Below are 21,637 nucleotides of genomic sequence, written 5' to 3'. Positions count from 1 at the left end.
CACAAGGTACTCTGAAGTTGATATTAAAAAGATGCTTGAGTTTTTGAATGACAATATCTATACAGTTTTTGGAGATTAGGTCTTCCAACAATCTTCCAATTGCGCCCCCTTAATAGCAGACCTATATTTGTATTCATATGAAGAATTTATTCAAAAACTTCTACACGAGAAGAAAACACTTGCAATATACCCTTATAACCTGCACATGAAGTTTTTGTCTCCCAGTTGATTCGATACGCAAGAGCAGGTTCTACATATGAACCATTTCTAAAACGAGACAAGCTATTTACAAACAAGATGATGAAACAAGGGCATCAACAGTCTAGTTTGAATCATCATTTCGCAAGTTTTATGGTCGATACAATGGCCTTGTCTGCAAATACAACCTTTCGTTAAATGAAATGTTGACTGACGTTTTTCATACTAATGCCATTATTTACACACTGCATTGTCTATGGATATTTCCGTTTTTCCCGATCATGACAAGGACCACACGGCGAGTGTGACATGTCAGCAGGAGATGCTCACTCCTCCATGGCATCTGATTCCACCCCTGATGTTTTTAGAGGTCCGTGTTTGCATTTGTAATGTTAAAATGGACTTTAAGCTTGAATACTGTTTGTTATCTTAATATTTCATTCAGATAAAAGAGAATTTATTCAAAAACGTCTACATGAAACGCATTCCGATGTTAATTCAGTATACTGTATCTCCTTGAACTCCAAATTAAAGACACCATAGAGTCGGACACACCTGTTTTTATGATCATATTTGGATATTTAACTAGAGCAAGACACTTATGGCAAACTTACAACTTAGACTTCTGATAAACATGAAGATCTCAACTTTTCTATCATCAACTTCCCTCATTTATGTAGCAATCTAATATAACCACTTGGAGTTTAACTATATGAAGTTTATGTCTCCCTGTTGATTATATACGCCAGAGGATGTCCTATGTACGAACGATTTCTAAAACAAGGCAATATATTGACGAATCAGTTGATGATACAAGAATATCAACAATCTCGTTTAATACCAAATTTCGCAAATTCTACAGTCGATACAATAACCTTGTTAGGAAATACAATCTAGCGTAAAGTCAAATGTTGACTGACGTTTTTCATATGTAAAATGTTAGGCCATTATTTACAGACTGCATTGTATACAGATATTTCCGTACCCGATCATGAAAAGGAGCACATGGCGAGTGTGACCAGTCGACAGGGGATGCTTGCACCTGATTTCATTTCTGATGTTTCTTAGAGGTCTGTATTTGCTCTGCTCCCAATTTGTATCGTTTCAATGGACTTTTGAGTTTTATTACTTGTTCCTTATCTTCATATTACATAATTGATAGTTAACTTTTTATAATTTAATTGTTTGTATTCTAGCCTCTGATTGGTTAATATCCAAAAAGGAACACAAATTATTTCTGTATAACCTGGTTTGGTATGGGGACACACCCCCCTGACAACAAGCTGAATCATCTGTATCCATACAATCCTCTCATTTCCAGTCCTCGGGATTCATGGAAAATTCCAGATTTAATAAATGTACCTTTAACTTCAAACAATAATTCGATCTTACCACATGTAAACAAACAACAAGGCTGCTAAGCCTATGTATCAGTTTTTACCTCCCCTTGCTTTCCATCACTTCCGTTACTACGGTTGTATTATTGAGCGGCAAATTTGAACTAATAAAAAGCAAAGAAATTTTACACCCATAGTTATTTAATGATTTTAAAATTAAATTATAAGGAATGACTCTAATTCTTGGCCAAATTATTCGAGTATAACCTAGTTTGGGTCAGTTTACGCTGTTTTATAATCCGCTTCGCGGATTATAAAGCGTAAACTGACCCAAACCAGGTTATTGCGGATTATAAAACAGCGTAAACTGACCCAAACCAGGTTATACTCGAATAATTTGACTAAGAATTAGAGTCATTCCTAAATTAACATATAACCCCCCCCCCTTCCCCCGGTCAAATTTCGCTGCTTAAATCCAAAGATGCAAAAAAGCATTTGGAATTGCTGAAAAAGCTGGATTGTTATTTTTTCTAGCTTAATTTTTTAGTATAATTTCAAATGCAAACAAAATTGTTCATTCAACTACAATAGTTGAACACGGGATACCATTTTACACTATAAAGTTATACGGTTTAATTCATATCGTACTTTTTGAAATTCCTGCACATCCAATTTTAAAAGTGAAACGACTAAATATAACTTGATCTGTATCTTTATTCTGATAACACAGTGAAAAATCAGTATTTTTCCTCTACCCTTGATATTATATCAGGACGAGATAATATCTGACACAAATAAAGATGTAACAAATATTAAAAAGAAACAAGATGCATGTATAATATCACAGTCGCTGTTATCTGCAAAATAACACTCTATGGAACAAAAATACTCTATTCTTATTACATAACGTACAGGCCAAATTCGATATCTCCTTTACTGTAAAAAAGAGATTGCATTGCACATTTAATGAGCCTGTAAACTACAAATTAAAAATAACTTCCACACGTACAAACAAAAAAAACTGCTTGGAATGTGTTTATCAGAGGATCAGAATGAATTCGGGATAACTTGGTGTGCAGAAGAATCAATGTTTGAAAAGGAGACCTGTAAAGGTACTATGATATAAGTGATATAAAACTGCAAGGATGTTATACGCAGAATACTAACTTTCAAACAGGGAAAATATCTTTCTATTATTAATTTATCCAATTACAGAAGACTGTTTTTCGTCGATACACAACTGATGTGAGACACACTATTATAATACTGATAATAAAACATCAACCAATCTAAAGCTTTGTATCTGAAAGATCATCCATATCTCCTTGTTTGCAAATAAGATGAAAATAACAAAATTCGTTGTTGACTACACACTACAAAATGACAATTTGGCACACATGATGTGCAATGCAATTGCACGACAAAATCACAGAACATTCGAATATTGAAAATGTTATAAGATAAATTTTAAAACAGCGAAATAATTAACAGTGTTAAGTTCAATACATTCTATTGTTTAATTGATAAGAGATAAACGTTACTCTTGCAAATTATGGTTAAAACCATTTCTATTGGAATTATAATCAATCGAACCATCAATGTTTACAGAAAAAACTATAATGTTCCAGTTCTTAATTGGCTTCAAAATGAGAAAAAAGCCTTTTAGTTTAACATGGAATCAGTTTGAAAGCATAAATCAGACTTCGCAGTGAGGTGCAGTAGAAAAGTTACTTCATTGTTTTCAAATAATTTCCAGTTTCATCATAGTCAAGATCACAGAAATATTGATTGATATGTCGAGAGGCCGTGAAACATGGATTTTAATCCATACAGGCAGATCTAGACAGTTAACATTAGATTTTACTTTCAAGGAATATTCAGAAATCTGTGTTATTAGCAACGGTTGATTTGCGCCTTAACATGTTTCAATGAAGGATGATACAGTGATTAATTAGGGTTAAAGATGTGCAATGATGGATAAAATACCCAGACATTGCTAGGAATTTACAAGGATTAACAATTATGGTAGATTTACTCGTTCTAATTTGTATAAGTGGTTGTAGCTTATAAAAGATCATTAAACTGCATTTACTTAGGACATCAAATTCCATTTTATGTTTTTCTCAGGTTAGATCATTAGCTCAGTTATTACATATAATCTACTTTGACAATGAAGGTTTTTCGCTTCAAAAGTATAGAATCAAACATCCACCCTACCTTTTGATAACTGCATATTTATACACTGGTGATTTGGTGACGAAAGACCTAAGAATTGTTCGAAGAGAAGCCAGCTAAACGTCTAGAATTGATAGGGACATCAAAAGATCTTAGACAATAGGCTTATGACTTTAAATGCACATTTCTAATGGAGTTAAGACATGTTCTTCAATACTGGAAATAGAATTCATCGTATACAGTAATTAAGCTGCCTTACTGGATCTTAGCCTAGATTAAACAGAGATTTTAGAAAATCTAAAAAAAACATTGTATTGATTTGAATACGAAATCAATAAAGGCAATCCTTCACTTCCTGCATTAACATATCAAAATATATTTTAATTACTCTTTGGTTGCATAATTATTAAACTTGCATTCATCTTGATAAATTTATATGTGTGATATGGCATGCTGAACATGATAATTGATCCCCTTACGAACTCCTGAAGTGATCAGTATATATTTCAAGATAACCCAAGATTATATGAACGAGACATGAAAAATAAAACATTAAAAACAAGAACTACCAGGTTTTTCATCTAGATTTTCTATCTGATAAACGCATTCTTTAGCCCTATCTGTATGATGCACCACAGTTTCAATTTTCGGCAAATTTTCACTGCTTGATTGCACATTTGAAGCAGGTTCTTCAGACATGTTTTGGGAATGCATACTGGTTGATTCTTTTTGTGAAATAGATAATTCCGATCTTGATTTCTTTCCCTTCAGTTTATATCGTGTTTCAGCTTGCAAAGGTACTGTTAAAAATTGAATCACACCACCTTTACCCTCAGACAAGGGCGAATCATTACCACCTGTTGATTGCGTCCTTTGCTTCTTTTCTCTCTTTAATTCCTTTGCTTTAAAGAACCTCGTTCCTAGAAAACTGGCACGGCGTGGAAGATTGCCTGTTTCGGTTTGACTTTGATCAGAATCACGGCGGTCTATAGAATTTAGATTTGCGCCCACACTCTCTGAACGTTTTCTATCCGTGAAGCCTGCAAATCCTACCCGTAATCCGAACAAATTAGAGCCGGATGGTAATTTCCGTAATTTTTCCATTTTACCATTTGGCATTTCAAGAGAATCTTTATGGATACTTTCTCTAGATTTCGATTTTCGTTCCTCCGTAATTTTGTGTAGTTTTCCAGTAAAGTCAAACTTAAATTTCTTTTTTCTACGTGAACTCTTTGAACTTTCTGAGCTGTCATCTGAATCTTTATCCTCGTCCTCACTCGCACTTGTGACAACTGGTGTCGATTCCATAACTATCTCGTTTACCAACTTTTGATCTTCCTCAAGGTCAGCTCTGCTACTAACAATGCTTGGATTTTTGCCAATTTTGGTTAATCTTTCAGCGGCAACACTTTCCATAGTTCTGCGCATGAGTGGATATCTTTCTAATACTGTATTAAAATGTTCAACAGACAACGAATAAAGATTCACGTAAGTTTCTGCACGTACACTAGCAACCCTTTTGGCATTTGTGAGTAAGCATATTTCTGTAAATACAAAGTAAAGTGCTTATTGAACATTTTAAACATAATAAGAAAGCAAAATAACAGAAGAATGACATTATGATCGTGCAAATTATGTATACGTGCGTAATTATTCACAGCAATTAAAAAAGAAAGCTTTTTTCCTTTGCCTTGATGCCATAAATAACTGGTAGGTAGGCAACATACCACCAAAGTATGAGCCATCAGACAGAGAAGTGGCGATCTCGCCATCTTTGGTGATAATGTCGACGATTCCCTCTTGAATGAAGTACATTTTTGTTCCCATAGTTCCTTCTTTAATGATATAATCCCCAGGTTGAAAGACTTCGAATTCCAATTTACTGATTACCTCAGAAACAAACTGGGGATCAGCATTTGTGAAAAATGGCACGGATTTCACCAAGGCTCGACAGTTATGGTTGATAACCTCCTATGAATATAATAGCATGTGCTCATTATCTTGAAGCAATTTAATTTCTACCCTTGGTACAATTAATATGAAAATTAGGTACTGTTTAATTATAATACTGATATAAGATGCTGAATATGATATTCATTTGTCTAGTTTTGGTGTTTCACAAAGTATCGCTACGGAGAGAATTTTACATATTTTTTGCCCATGTTGATCAATGTCTGATCTTTGTCAAAAATGCGTATGAAATTGACAGTTTCATGGTCAGAGTCTGTAACAAATGATTCCTTATTTGTGGATACAATTAAGTTTCACGTATTTATCAAGCCCAAAGCGAATGATTACCATCACAAAGGAGCAAGCGGGAACCGTTTCTTTGCGGCTAAAATTCCAAAGTTTAATCATGTTACTGGCATTTCACAGTCGTTTTAAATTCAGATTATTTCAAAAATAGCAGAACCAAAGGATACCATAAGAGGATCTTTCAAATTATTAAAGCAAAACCTTATAAAATACTATAGTATGTGATCTGATTACAAATTTACATATACAGCAGTTTGTTTTCTCCCCCCCTCCTTTCTCTCTCTCTCTCTTGATAGGCCAATTTCAACGTAGAATAAGTCGCCCGCGTGGCGCAGTGGTTAGAGCGTCTGCTCTAGAGTCGCGTCGCGGGTTCGAATCCCACTGCGGGACGTGGAGACCGGTCCTTCGGGTGAGACCGTATAAACAGAGGTCCTGTGTCGCAGTAGGTGCTGGCACGAAAAAGATCCCTCACTGCTCAATGGCCCTAAGTGCCGAGTATAGGTCAAAATTTGTAGCCCTCCACCGGCAAGTGGTGGCGTCTCCATATGAGTGAAAAATTCTCGAGAGGGACGTTTAAAAAACAAACAACAAACGTAGACATAAAAATTTATGTTTTATATATAAACACTTTAAGTGAAAAAACGTAGAAAACATGTTTAATTAATACTTGTTAAATTGATTTAGAAATATATAATTGTGTTATGTTGGAATCGTGAAGAATACAAACCTGACGAAGACACTCATTTAATTCAACCAATATATTGTCTTCATCAAACATTTTGCCTTGATAACGATGTTCATAATACTCCGATATCCTTTGTCGTAGTTTTCTGGGTAACTTTCTGTATATCATGTATTCCTCAACTTGTTTAAACTGAAAATACATGAGATTTTAGCGTACCTTACATAATATTTGCAGCTTCTCTTTTCTTTGATATTTAAATTTTATATGGTCTAATGTTCAGTAATTCTTACTTCGCCAAAAAGAGGGATTTTCCCAATCTATACAAAAGACATTTATTTCAAAACATCTTGCATAAAAGGAGTTCAATAAGGCCAACAATAAAAAATGATTTGTTTGATGTACTTTATCCAACCAACCCATTAAAATTGCCTCTACCCAATCATTTTTTTTTCAGTACTTCAATTTTTTTAATAGATTATCTATTGTTTTTAAAGTTAAGGACATACGCAACGTACCTTACCCACAGATAATTTTTCAAGATATTCTTAATGTAAGATTATAGTGCCATCAGATGTTCGTAGACAAAAAATCAGCATGCATTACCAGGGATTTTGAAAAGATATCAATTGATGAAAATTCTTGTATATTTCAAAGAAAAATATACTAAAATTACTAAACATATATTCTAGATGTTTTGTTTATCCAAACTTCTTTTAAAAGAAGTGTACAACAGCATACATAAACATTAAAATGTAGCACACAGTTCCTTTAGGTATTTGGATCTCTTCAACTCCAGGAAAAGGGCAATAAAGTTCAAACTACGTTACGTATGTCCTTAAGGTCTATCATTTTTCTAAGATACTTTTTGGATTAAAAGATTTTACAGAAATAGATGATTTATTTAATTGTTTAACTGTCAGGCGTCTATTAAAGTGAAAATTTCTAAGTCTGTGGTTTTTAAGCAATCATCAAAATGTGAGACGATATTAAAAAAAAAACTACCTACCTACCCACCTTGAAAAATGTTGGTCGGAGTACATCAAACAAAAAATAATAATGATGGCCTAATGAAGTAGTGTCTTCCTTGTTATCTATATAATAGTATGTTTATGACTGTCAGAGAAGATAAGCAGCTCGCTTAACGAGATAGGCAGAGCATTAAAGTAAATTAAACTAGTTAACTTGATATTCTTACGTCATTGGACGATAAAAATTTGTCTTTAAAGGGATATTTTTTACAATAAGAAAGACCTTTGAAATTTTTCATAGATTCCTTGTGCTTCCCTACAATAATATCAAAATTTTCCTAAAAATCTTGCAGTGATCAAAATTCAAAATTAAAAGATCAATATCCCACTTTTAAATTATCATTTTAAAGTTGCATTTTGAAAATTGTGCAGGAAAAAATCGATCGTGACATCCCAATACAAGATAAACATTTAATAAAATAGAAAATATTCCAATAAAAATGTATTAAATTTTTTGCTTTCCAAAAGCTTTCCACATACCATTATTTCGATGCTTTTTGTACATGTAAATTGTTGTACCTTTTCATTATAAAGCCGTCGTGAGGTGTCAAATGATTGAATGATCGTTGTTGTATGTCCGAGGAAAAGTGCATAACAAGTAGCACCACTAAGCATGCTCAAAATAGTCAACCACGTGTCTGTCATATTTTGTGGCGGGAAACGTCCATATCCGATACAGAGCATGTGGGACAAAGCTTTAAATAACGCCCATGTGTATTGTGTAAACCATGAAGCATTCTGAAATAAATAAAAATACGGTATTTGTAGTCTATTCTTATCAAATCAGTTCCTTAGTGAGAGAGAATACTGAAGGAATTACTCTGGGTTTTGTGGTCCTTTATAGTGAAATTTTAGTGAATTCAGAAAAAAGTAAAAGTTTTTTAATGATTGGAAAATTTATATTCAATATGAAAAACATTTGATCATGCCTTCCTCTTTGAAAGAACAAATTTGCAATCACTCTAAGAAAATTGAGTGGATCGTATTTGAGATTGGTCTCGAGAAACGCTGCATGCAGCAAGGTGTTAATAAATATCAGCACGTTAAGACTAATTAGTGCACAAGTCTTTGAAATTGAACCGGTTTCCCCCAATTTCATTGTTTTTTAAATCCTTTTTATATTTTTCTGCTCGAGAACGATATTCTAACACTCCCCCTTTTCACACACAATTATTTGAATCTCTGTGTATATCTGGCATATTGTGGTTTTATCCCATTAATCTTTCATTTATAAACTTCACCACAACGTTGCCATTTTGATGCTTCATTAAATATGAATATCATGATTTTTTTTTAGCCTTTCATGGCTACATTCCCGTTGCTTTTTGGCTTCGATGTATCGACTTTCCTATTTTAAGAGTGTTAAAGATTGTTTCTGAAGTCAGATAATTACACAAATGGCATATTTTTAGTGAATTTTATTTCTGGCTTCTAACAGTTGTACCTTCAATTCTTCAATGGAAACCCAGCAGTCTTTTGGAAAATCTTCTAACATTGGCACTAAGAACTGCAAACACCCATTCCAGTGGCCGAGTAGTAGCATAAGACATATCAGATTAAAGATCCGCATAAATTTTCCAGCTACAGCAAGAAACTGAAATAGAAGCAACAGGGAAACTGTTAACAAGCCGTAATTTGTGTGTATTTATTTCCAAAAAACTTCATAGTAAAGAAAAGCGCACATATTATCAACTCATTCATCTTGAAATACAGCCTAAATAGATTGGGGAGGGAAGTGGAATGACAGCAAAGGTCAAAGGTAATTGAGTTTTTTGAAGAATTTTGCAATATTATATGAACCAAAGTTGCTGAAATAAGAAACTCTCAACAAATTAAAAAGAATACAAAGCAGTGAAACAGGAGGCAGTGTACTGAGAACTGCAAAAGCAGGTGCTGCAAATGTATGTAACACAAGTCATGGAATGATATTGCTATCTCTTATTCATATCTGACATTCGGCCAATTGTTTTCAAGGAATAAAATATAAATATATATAAATCATTTCATTTTACTTTTGATCGTATTATTTACAACAAAGACTGGTATGAAAACAACGAACTGAAGCAAAACACAGATCATGCCACATACGATAGCCAGCGCATGCCTATGGTGGACTGGTTTTCACAGTTCAAATCAGAGGAGACTTCTAGTTATCATCGACTGAGAAGACAATCATTCCAATATACTATTTAATATATATCTTTACTCAAATTCAGTTTTAATCCATCGTGCATTTCTAAAGAAATTATTTCTTTTGGTGCACTATAAAGTCCAATTTGGTCAAGAAGGCCTAGACCATTTCATCCAATCAGAGACTGCCTATAACTCACCCCAGGTCGTTTTCGGCGTCCACACATACCCAAACAAGGACAGGCTTCAAACTAATCGGAAATAAATCATGAGTACATATAGGTAATGCTTAAATCCAAATGAGGACGAAAATTGCAAAAATGTTTTGCGCCGTAGACTGAGTAAAAATAAAGACATTTGGGTAAAAACTGTTCTCAAAATAAAAGAAAACAGAAAGGCTACATGGAATCGTCAGTTTTTGTAGTAGGGTTAGGACACACGTTTTGGTACGTATGATGATTAATGAAATATTAACAATATGTATGCTCATTAATCTATGTGATTCCCTATGTTCACTACTTCTACGCGATTGCTTTAGTTCGGTCACATATGTTACTCCACAAATTTGATGTCGCTAAGGATATATATTGATACTTGAAAGCACAAAACTCACCTTCTTAGTTTTTAACAGCTGGAAAGCCAAATAAAAAGACACATTTGTGAGATTTGGGATTCTAGACAGTTATTGATTGAACAACGACAAACTCACCGTGTATATCCCAAAATGTGGGGGTGTACTATGTTTTGCACGGGGTGTATGCTTTCAAAGCGTTAGAAAGGGGGTCGAGGTACGTTTTTTGTCCAGTTTCTCAATTTATGCATATATTTCGCCGGATTCGCATATGTTTACGGAAGAAAGATTTATTTATTATTTGAGGAGTATATGGATACCTGTGAGTCCATTGTATGCTCTCCTAGTTTCATCGAACTCCTCAACACAATTCCGAAGATCAGAGCAAGATTGATGATACATTGTGTTTTGTCATCACTTTTATATTATTGTTAAACACGTGTTATCTATATTAATGTATGTATAAATTTTGTCTGTAAATAAAATAGTTCGTATTTAAAGATATTACCGAAATATCAATGTTGATCTCGGGGTGTATGCAACCTGTTGGACCCTGGGGTGTATACACCCAATTTTTCCTAATATCATGGTGCGTAACATCGTTAAAAATATAACGAATACAAGTGAATGTTTTGGTAGTTCTATTTAATGTTTTATATATTACTATACTCAAGGTGCATGGAATTGCTAACTAATCCAGATGTTCATCTAATGAATATTTAATATGCATCATTTTAAAAATTAAAATTTATGTCTTTCATAAATTCTGCTTAAAATATTTATTCATTATTATAAATGACTGAATAAAAACTAGTAGCTTTTTTGGTCTTTTTAGAATATCATAAACGTTGCACAATGTAAACAGACCCCACTTCTGTTAACAGGGATAAGTTCCTTACATGTATTTCAATTATTTGTTCAAATGTTTTTAACAGTGATGTAGAAGTGATGATGTGGCGAAGTTGTGTTCTGATATTTGATCATAAACCCAATGTAGCGTCAATCTTGCTCTGATCTTCGGAATGGTATTGAGGTGTTTGATAAAACTAGAAAGTGTAGAGTAGTTTCATAGGTATCCATATACACCTAAAATAATGCTTTCTTCCGTAAGCATGTGCTTTCCGGCCAAATGTATCCATAGATTGAGAAATTGGACAAAAAACATACCTCGACCTATCGCTTTAAAAGCATACACCCCGTGTACAACACAGTATACACCCCGCATGTTGGGATATACACGGTGAAACTGTACTGTTTATATCAACAGTTGTAATACACTGTACACGTACTAGTACGTACTCGACAATTATGGATTGTATATATCATAAATATTCTTGAAGTTTGTTTTAAGAGAATACACATCGATTACGTACGAAGTATAATACATTAAACAACGTTTAAAATTCTTTGGGTAGGGTGCACAATCAAAAAACGTGGGAATAGAACTCTATAAAATGACAAGATTGATTGTATTTTGGTACGTGGTACCGTTTTATACCATTACCATGCATCCACAACAGTGCACACGAACTGAGCCCAAAGATTTGGAGTTCAATACACTCATGCAGAATATGGATCTTGGCGAAAATCAGTTAGTATTTAAAAACTGTACTCATCACTTCCCTCCCACTTTTTAACAGAGTAATCAGTAAATAATTTATTGAAATCTGGAATTTAATAACTGTTGTAGTAATGCTGATAAGACAAAATATATGACAGTGCAGACGACAGAATGACTTTTTTCTTCCGATTCTTACCTCTTCCCACTGTTGTACGTATCGTACCAAACGAGACAATCGCAGCAATCGTAGAAGACTTAGCAGCTTTGCCAAACGCAAAATCCTTAACGCCCTTCCTACAATTAAAAAATCATGGTTACTCATCAGATACAATATCTACTTTATTTTACTAATAGCATAATTTTATTTAACATATTTGTATTCGTTAACTACTTTATTTCGCTTCATTATGAAATATTAAAAATCATAATCAGTACATTCCATGATCTATATATTTTTAAATCTAATATCAAAAATTAAATGAAATATATATGCAGATCATGCTTCAGTACGTTAGGTGCAACAATGGAATTTTACTAAAAATGCAATATGTAATTATGAAATACGATACGGAAAAAAATATAGGAGATGAATGAAAGTCCGTGTTTTATGCCCCGTTCACAGATTTGTTTGTAGATTTTTTCTTTTTAGATCGATCACTGTTCGTTACTTTCACCAGTTTCATGCAAAGCCCTCAGAAAGGCGCGGGTGCGTTGGAGGGAATGCACCTCCCTCAATAAAATCGAAAACATCGTAACTGAAACAAATTCAATATTTATCTCTTTAAAAAATGTAATGAGAAAAAACAATACATCTAGAATGCACCAGAACCAACCAAAACGGCAATCACATAAAATAATTTTTGCTCAGGGGAAGGTTTACCCCTCCAAAACCATCCCACGTACCTCCTTTCCTCAAACGTGATGCCATTTCAATCGATTTTTTCATAACTTCTAGCTAAATTATTAAGTACATATATTCTCCCTTTGGACCCATGTGAATCGTCTTTCTTTTAACGGGAGAGGGTTGTTGGGGGTGGGGGGGGGGGGGAGGGGGTGGGTAGACTTCTACATAAATCAATGGAAAACAATAAAGCATATATATATATATATATATATATATATATATATATATATATATATATATTACCCCTACTGTGCTTCTCAGGGTTTCCATCCCTTATTTGCATCAACTTAAGTCTACACTGAAGGAAAAATCTACATTAAATGGATAGTCTTTCAAATACAAAATAATTATGACACTTTATCATATCTTTAAGAAATGAGATATTAAATAATGATTTGGGATTTGGGTACCATCTATTCTAAAATGAGATCGCAAGTTCTCTTAGCAGAAGTTAAATGAAGCACTACATCATCTTGAATAAGTAGTTACAAGAACATCAAAATCAATTTTACCATTGAAACTATAATTGTACAAAAAATTAATATTAATGGATTTGAAAAACAGTTTTCGTCTGCTATAAATGATGGACAATTGCATTATAAATGTATTATGACTTTAAAACAAACCAACTTGCAGATGTATGTTAATAATTACTGCATTTAAAACACTGTTAATTATATCAATCGCATATTGATAAATCAGTATGTAGTTAATTGTTTACAAATAGAATAGAAATAACTACTTATGTGCATGTATAAAATTTCCAAAAAATAGTCCCTCGCATGTTTATCCTAGATATTACTACTCTTAACGATATAGGTTTATAGATTTTAATAAATACATCTTTCTACGAGAGGTCTCCTCTTTTTGCAGCAATTTAAGATTTTTTGTGGTTTTAAAAACAATTGTATTACTAGAGTACTATAAATAGCTTGAATTTTGATTTTCCGCATTTAAAAAAAAAATCAGAGCCTTTAGCTGAACAAAAACTGTCTTAAACACAATGAAATACCCTGTTTAGACAACACAAAGGAATCTAGAAATTCAGCCATATTTACAAGATTTAAAAATATACAATTCACGAAATACGAAATTTAAGTCTAGAATAATGATACAATTTTAATAAAGGATGAAAGTAGAAATCGTGGTAACAACATCGAAAAAATACACTCCAGCATGCAAAGAAAGTGAAGTGAAACATTCAACGAAATCAACATTTTTTTTCTCCATTTTATATAGCACATAACAAATACATGTACACACAATAGTCATATAAAGAACACCGACATAGGTCCTGAAGAAACCCCGGTGCTTATCAAAACAAAAATCACTTACAAATCTCTTCCTTCCATACGTTTTAATTACTATAACCTCCTAGGAAATCCAAGGCGACCATTCTCAATAATTTCTCAGCTTATATAAAAGATTTCTATTAAACGTTGTAATGATTTAAAAAGGTCTTGAATATATAAAGTATGTATAAATAAAGCGTAGAAATCTAAGCTTAAATAAATAAATTAAAAAAATGAAATTGAAAGTAAATTATATCTAGTTGGATAAAGGCATTTGCTTTATGTCAAAAGACTTTTTTTATTTCAAAAGAATTTGAAATTATAAATGTTGATCACATTAAGGTGATTATCTACTATCGTCAATAAACCTCAGCGTTAGTGCACACAAAGCAGTCAACATTCTGAAGTTTTATAGCAGCAATTTAAACAAAGACAAGCCTTCATCGGATTAGAGGTAAATAGTTAAGAGTTGTAATCATCAATATTCCTGAAAATTATTTTTCAAAATATGCACTATCAAAAATATAAAATATTTTTACTAAAAGGGTGTAAATTTTTGCAAATTTCGTTGTTTGATAAAGTTTCCTATAAAAGAGTCTAATATACATGTATATATTTAATTGATTCAGAATTGCAAATATATGTGAAAGTTTCCAAAACAATTTGCAAAGTTAGTACCGAGCTATCTGAGGAAGGCTTGTAAAATTACAAACCCCGAGAAAAGCTGATACAGTTACGTGAAAAGGTTAAATAAAGGCAGGACAAACGAAAAAAAAAAACAAGTCACGTGATATAAGAGAGAGAATTATGGGAATGATCACCTTGCCAATAAGAGCCGGCATCCACTCGCGAGCTCGTACCTGCATGGATCATTTGGTAAAAGTCGGCCTCAGAATCCCACCAGAGAAAAATATAATCCATTGGAATACTACTGATGAGATCAAGGAAAAACCAAGACTTCACATAATGCTTGGCTATCAACTTGGGATCTAAAATGATTTCGTCAGCGAAGTCATTCAATATTATACCTGTAATTAAAAAAAAGATGAACAATAACACAATACATACGAGTACTATACAAAATTATGACCTAAATATATAATCAAAATAACAGTCTGGGGTTTCAGATTCAATTACTTTTGTAACTCTGACTAAAAAAATTTGACTCATGATTATGTCCTGAAGCACGCCCTCTACATCTAGTGAAAAATATTTTAGTCAAGTATTGGCTTCTACAATCCAAGTAATGATGACCGGGACAAGCCATTCCCTATGATTTATGTTTTCAAATTTTACTTCGTTAAAAATCACTCTGACTACACGAGTACTCTGAAGTTGATATTTAAAGGATGCTGAAGTTCCTCATTGACAACATTTATGTAGTCTTCGGAGACCAACAAACTGTAGAAATTCCGATGGGCACTAAATGTTGTCCTTTATTAGCCGACCTGTTTTATATTCCTATAAAGCAGAATTTATTTTTAAATAAACTTCTATAGGAGAAGAAGAAAACACTTGCTGTGGCCTTCAACTCGACATTTAGATATATCGACGACGTATTATCAATTATTAATAGTTACTTCCATTCGACTCGATAAATCCCACAGACCTCGAAATAAAAGACACCACAGAGTCTTCCACATCTGTTTCATATTTGGATGTTTTACTGAGTATAGACAATAAGGACCAACTAACAGCTAAATTGTATGACAAATGAGACAACTTTCATTATTTATGTAGTAATATCCCGCTATCGCCTGCTTATGGTGTTTACATCTCCCAACTTATTGGATGCTCCGAGTACGATCAATTTTAAAACTGAGGCAGGCTATTGACAGATAAGTTGATGTTATTACAGAGATTCCATCAACCTCGTACAGAGTCAGCATTTCGTAAATTCTTTGGTCATTCTAACGACCTTGTTACCATATATAACCTAACATTTGTTCTTATTTTGGCTGATGTGTTTCATCTTCGGAATAGTGGACCGTGACCGTGTTTCATACCAATTGTTAGGCCTTTTTTATACTGAGTTTGACTATGGAATGTTCCGTCTTCCTGATCAAAACATAGGGCTTACGGCGGGTGTGACCGGTTAACAGAGGTTGCTTACTCCTCTAGGGCACCTGATCCTACCTCTGGAATTTCCTGGAAGGGGGGGGGTCCGTGTTTTATGTCCTCTTCACAGACGTGTATTGTTTATAGATTTTTTAGATCGATCACTGTTCGTTATCTTCACCTTTTTCATTAAGAATCACGACACAACCACTGGCAATATGAGCAACCTTTATGTTTCTTTAATCTTTGAAATACATAGTTGTGACTTAGAAAGTATAAACGTTCCAAATACCGGCACTGTAAATCCCGATGGACTTTGCTTTGTCCTGAAGACTTTATATCAGTTTCACTTAATATCTTTTATTTCTTCTAAAAGATATCTTTTAGCTCAATTCTGTGCCATTTCATAAAACTATCCTCGGGGGATTAACATTATCGTGATACCTATAATATATATAGGTAAAAATAATTCATACCTTATGTGAAAATGATATTATTCTCATGAGTTTTGCTTGATTGAAAATTTTAATCATTGATTTCAAGTACATTGTACTTTACAATCCTGTACAAGTAATGTTTTTTTTTATTGATTGTATGTTGTTTTACGTCCCGTTCGAGAATTCTTCACTCGTATAGAGACGCCACCATATACCGGTGTAAGGCTTCAAATTTAGACCTTTACTCAGCACTCAGGGCCATTGAGCAGTGAGGGATCTTTATCGTGCCAACGCCAGCCGTGACACGGAGCCTCGGTTTTTAAGGACCCGCAACTTTCACTTCAAAGTGCCGAACGCTTGGCGAAGGAACAGTTGCTACCTATTTTTAATCGACTTAGGTCAGTCGCGACCATGATTCGAACTTAATTACGACCTTAAAATTTCGATCGCGGAGCGAGCGCTCTACCGACTGAGCTACCATGACGGTAACTATTTTATTGTTTATTTGTTTTGTCCTAGCCTAATATTCAAGGAAAGGGTAAAAGTTATTTAAACTAAATTAATTTTTTTAACTTATAAGATTAAAAAAAGGAACAAATACTAAGTTACAAACTGGAAAATATAGTTTTGATGTTTTATTTTTTTTTTCTGAAGTGCTTTAAACGCATATTCAACATGGCAGAGGATCAAAAATCAGCGAGGAGCCAATTCCGGAAAATCGTTTTCACAAATATATGGAGTGTGAGATCTAAACATATAAGTGATTATGAAGGACAATGTATATATTCACGCTGGTATATAACACGAGGTATTATATCATGTAGCTACCATGCCTACTTGTGCAACACTCTCCCGATGGAGTTCAATTTTTGTGAGATAAAACTGTCAAAAATATATACTTCAATCGATTTCAATTCCGTGGTATTTGGAGTGGCAGCATTGGAGGTAAAAGAGATCCTTATCTGCCTCTTTCACATGATCCTATGATGTTTGGAATTAAAACATAGCAATGGGAGTAAGTGCTGCTTACTGATATCGTGAAAAGTTGTTACCCCTAAAGAGGGAACATCTATGTATTCAATAACACGTGAACTAGGTATATAAATATCTAGCATATAATTTATTAAGCAGTGTATGGATTTGAAAATTAAACTTTTTTTATTGGCTGCTTTTTATTTGACCTGTCAAAGTGAAAACATAAATTACCAGACACTCTCCTTAAAAGAACATTTAACTAGTTTTTCCCGTTTTTAATTTTCTTTCATTTTTTTCGCTTATTTTATATTATTTCGTATCTTTGTTTGATTGTTAATAAAGCCATATATTTCCTGAGGCATGATAAGTTGGCAATCATTGTTATGGCAAATATAAAGTGACATAAAGTTTATCTATATAACTGAATTTTTTTCTGTTATCTTGCCCTAACCAGGCAAATATTAACAAAACTTTTTATTGGGAAAAAAGTAAAATTTATTTTTCATAATTTGTGATGAAATCAACTCGTTCTTCTTTTGCCTGAGTTTAATGAATTGTGATATAATGAGTGCAATATATCACTTGAATTTTGAAGAAAAAAATGTTCTGAGACTACTTGTTCGGCCTTTTACCAATTTTGACTGCAGGTGTTCTGAATAGTAAGATATAAAGACAAACTCTAAAATGTTCTATTTTTCAGTTGTTTGCACAGAGCTTATATACAGTCTGAAAGTGCCATTTTCTATTCAAAAGAGAATAAGAATCACAGGGTTCATTTTCTCACCAATAGGTTTTCGCTCTATGGAAATAAAATATGGAGATTTTCAAAATGTTTTAACTGATAATGTAATTGAAGGAACCAAATATTTAGCAATACAATTTCGATATATCTTATCAATTAGGGCGTACCAAATTATTGAACGAGACTTTCTCAAGACTTCATAAAAACTATTTTTATTGAGTAAGTTTTGTAGCAAACAAGATTAATAGGATCATTAAACTGTGCTACAAAATTAATTTGAAGATGTTCGTTCATAACAATCGTATTTCCGTCTAAACACCCACCATCTGTCGTAATTTGTCAACTGTGTTCTCACTTATCCATATTTTAGGACACAACATAACTATATTGGTATGATAAATCACTCCGTGAGACGAAAAAAAATGATGAGAATTGATTTTTGATGTGCTTTTTTTAAAAGGAAAATTAATATACTAAAACAACATGCATCTGAAAAGTAATTTACATCCAATTTGTCAATATACACTGTAACAATAGATTTTTATGAATAAAAATAGAAAAGGAGATATTTTATGTCAGCAATTGTTGCAGAACATCTACAGAATCCAAAAAATGACTTACCTGTTCGGAAATTGATTATAATATCCAAAAAGAAAACAGTGTCTGAAATACAATTGAATGCGATCCATTCAGCGGTGAGATCATTGTTGAAGAATGATATGGCTACTGGTAAGATTATAAGGTTTGCTAGTAGAAGTACCAACATGAATAGATCCCAATAGAACCTGTTAAAAAATAAATATATTTAGATACCAGTAAAAAAAGTTAATGCAACGTGCTAGTAAACCACAGTTTATCCGTCGTCAGTCCGTTAACGTTTTACATTTTTTAACCAACGGGCCAACTCCAACCAAATTTGATACAGAATACATAGGAAATTCCTTTTAATAAAAGGCCATGCATCATACCAAGGGAGTTGGTAAAGAAAAGGCAAGAAAAGGAGTGAAGTAATTTTAAAACCTTCTTATCAACTAGAACCAATAGACCATACAGAAAAAATAAAACTTATATGCAGGATTGTATTATATAATTCTAACGGGTAGGCGCGTACGTATTTGGGCGTTGGAGCTTTATATGAAATATATATCTCGGTTAAGATTTGTCATACAGTATTAGTATGCAAGCAGCCTTGGATGCATTTTTTCTTCCAAATCATGGCCCCAGAGGAAGAATAATGCTATAATAGGGGGTTAAAGTTTTTCATGGGATTAAATAGGAAAAAAAATCTTTGAAAATCCTCCTCTCAAAAACAACTGAGCTCGTGAAAATATCCAAAAGTCATGTCTCACTAGTAAAATAAATTCCATATCCAATTACAAAACACAGAATATCCTCTTTATTTGCACATCTTTAAAATATAAGTATTACTAATTGATCTGCAAAATAAAAAAGTTTTCATGAAACTGAAAGAGGAGTTATCCGAACAAATGATGTACCCTATATGCAATGTTTTGCAAAAATGACTGCTTTCGATTCAACAGCTTTTTTTTTTTTATACATTATTGAAAATCAAAATCAAATGCAATATGCATATTTCTAATAAATGTATGATTTATCTTCAAAATAAAAAGTTCCTCTCTTGAAAACTGTAGGAGGATTTATCAGGTCAAATGATATTTCTTTCTTGCAACCGGCCTCCATTTTATTAACCAGATTTTCCTATAGAAATCCGGTTTAAAACTTTTTTTTCCTTAATACTTCCATGAAAAAAATGATTCTCTGTTGTGCCCCCAACCTACCTCTGGGACCATGGTTTTAACAAACTTGAATTTACTCTTTGTAAGGAACCTTTCAAACAAGATTCATCTTTTCTGGCTTAGCGGTTCTTGATAAGAGATTTCTTTTTCATTTTCTTTCTTAAATTAAACTTAAAATCCCTCAAGCAAATCAGTTTCTTAATTTGTAGAAAGAGATTATGGTCCTTCATATGAACAAGCTTTAATTCCATTCACCAAAAGAATGATTTGTGGCAAGTTTGGTTGATTTGTTTGGCTCTGTTGTTCTGGAGAAGCCGAAAATGTGAAATGCTATTAGACGGACGGACAGACATACGACGGATGACAGGTGATCAGAAAAGCACACTTAAGCTTTCCGTTCAGCTGGGCTAAAAAATATTAATATTTTTATATGAAAATCTCCAAGTGAAAAAAAGAGGAAAAAATCAATAATTATATAGTAACTGCACATGCTAAAGCGAGAAGCAACATGTCTTAGTTCAATCAGTTCAAAGCATATTTAATTTCTTTATTTTTATCCCTTCACCGGTTATGACTTAAACAAGAGGCCTAAAGTCCTAAGAAGTCACCTAAATATTAAAAGCGTTTCTCCAAAACCAGCTACATGCAATGGCATGTTCCTTTTGATGTACACGTTTCTTTTGCTCTATACTACGAATTTACGACCAAAACATAAATTTTATACTTTTCTTCTTTTGTAATTAAGGAACTTCATTGTTTAGTTATATAGCTTCAAGAAGAACCTCCCAATGACCTTAAAATAGAATCAGTAATGTACGCAACAGAAATTTGATTCTACAGCTTTGTATCAAGATGTTTCTCCATTTCTATTAGCATGTGCACTTGTTTCGTGTACAGGGCACTCCTATTTACATGTATTTTTATCACCAGGTACCTACCTCAATTTCAGGTACACCTACTTCAAGCCAGTATTTTATTAATTTATTAATCATGTACCTATTTTAATAAGTCGTATTTTGCTTCTAGAGTCTCTTTTCTTTTCAAATATATTGTTCCAGACGTCCTTTGTCTTGCCTCTTTATTGTAAACAACTTATTTATGTCTCGAAAATTACCACACAACATTTTAAGAATGACATGGGATACAACGACTTCCAGTTAGAGTTAAAATATACGATAAAACCAGAGACTTCAGAATGAGAAGCTCGGAAGTCTCTGGTTTTATCCAACACTTTAAGCCTAACCGGAAGTTATTATATCCCATCTAAAGTCTGGATTTTTTTCTAAATCCAATCAATAGGTTACTCATAACCGATAGGTTGCTTATTTTGTCGAGGTCATTCTTTTACGATTTCAATAGAGAAATCATTGTTTCAATACAATCCTGCATATTTTGTTTGATTCGTTTACAGTAGGAAAGAAAAAGATTTTCCAAAGTAAACTGAAAATCTCAATAAGATATTTATTAAGCGCTTTTTAAGGTCCTAAACCCTGCACATAAAGGCCATGAAATAAAGTTTTGCTTAAAGGAT

General features: G+C 33.1%; 1 protein-coding gene across 5 annotated transcripts in view; it reads right to left on the bottom strand.

Moving 5' to 3' along the window:
• Nucleotides 1–2,231: 2,231 nt before the first annotated feature.
• LOC133182197 (potassium/sodium hyperpolarization-activated cyclic nucleotide-gated channel 3-like) overlaps nt 2,232–21,637 on the bottom strand; it is a 101,064-nt gene continuing 81,658 nt past the window's right edge. For 2 of the 5 annotated variants that reach the window (XM_061316947.1, XM_061316946.1), the window contains exons 3-11: nt 18,971–19,134; nt 14,959–15,165; nt 12,138–12,235; nt 10,010–10,060; nt 9,124–9,273; nt 8,199–8,417; nt 6,694–6,840; nt 5,438–5,681; nt 2,232–5,254 (exon numbers count right to left, since the gene is read on the bottom strand). In XM_061316947.1, the coding sequence (XP_061172931.1) occupies nt 4,263–5,254; nt 5,438–5,681; nt 6,694–6,840; nt 8,199–8,417; nt 9,124–9,273; nt 10,010–10,060; nt 12,138–12,235; nt 14,959–15,165; nt 18,971–19,134 (2,272 nt within the window). In that variant the 3' untranslated portion in view covers nt 2,232–4,262. The remainder of the gene's footprint in view (nt 5,255–5,437; nt 5,682–6,693; nt 6,841–8,198; nt 8,418–9,123; nt 9,274–10,009; nt 10,061–12,137; nt 12,236–14,958; nt 15,166–18,970; nt 19,135–21,637) is intronic. The other 3 variants (XM_061316948.1, XM_061316949.1, XM_061316950.1) reach the window with 3 other exon arrangements.

This window comes from Saccostrea echinata, unplaced genomic scaffold (genome assembly GCF_033153115.1).
Source record: "Saccostrea echinata isolate AGI-Se365-2 ecotype Australia unplaced genomic scaffold, CSIRO_AGI_Sech_v1 ptg000009l, whole genome shotgun sequence".
Classification (NCBI taxonomy): Eukaryota; Metazoa; Mollusca; class Bivalvia; order Ostreida; family Ostreidae; genus Saccostrea; species Saccostrea echinata.
This window is presented reverse-complemented; position numbering and strand designations above follow the sequence as displayed.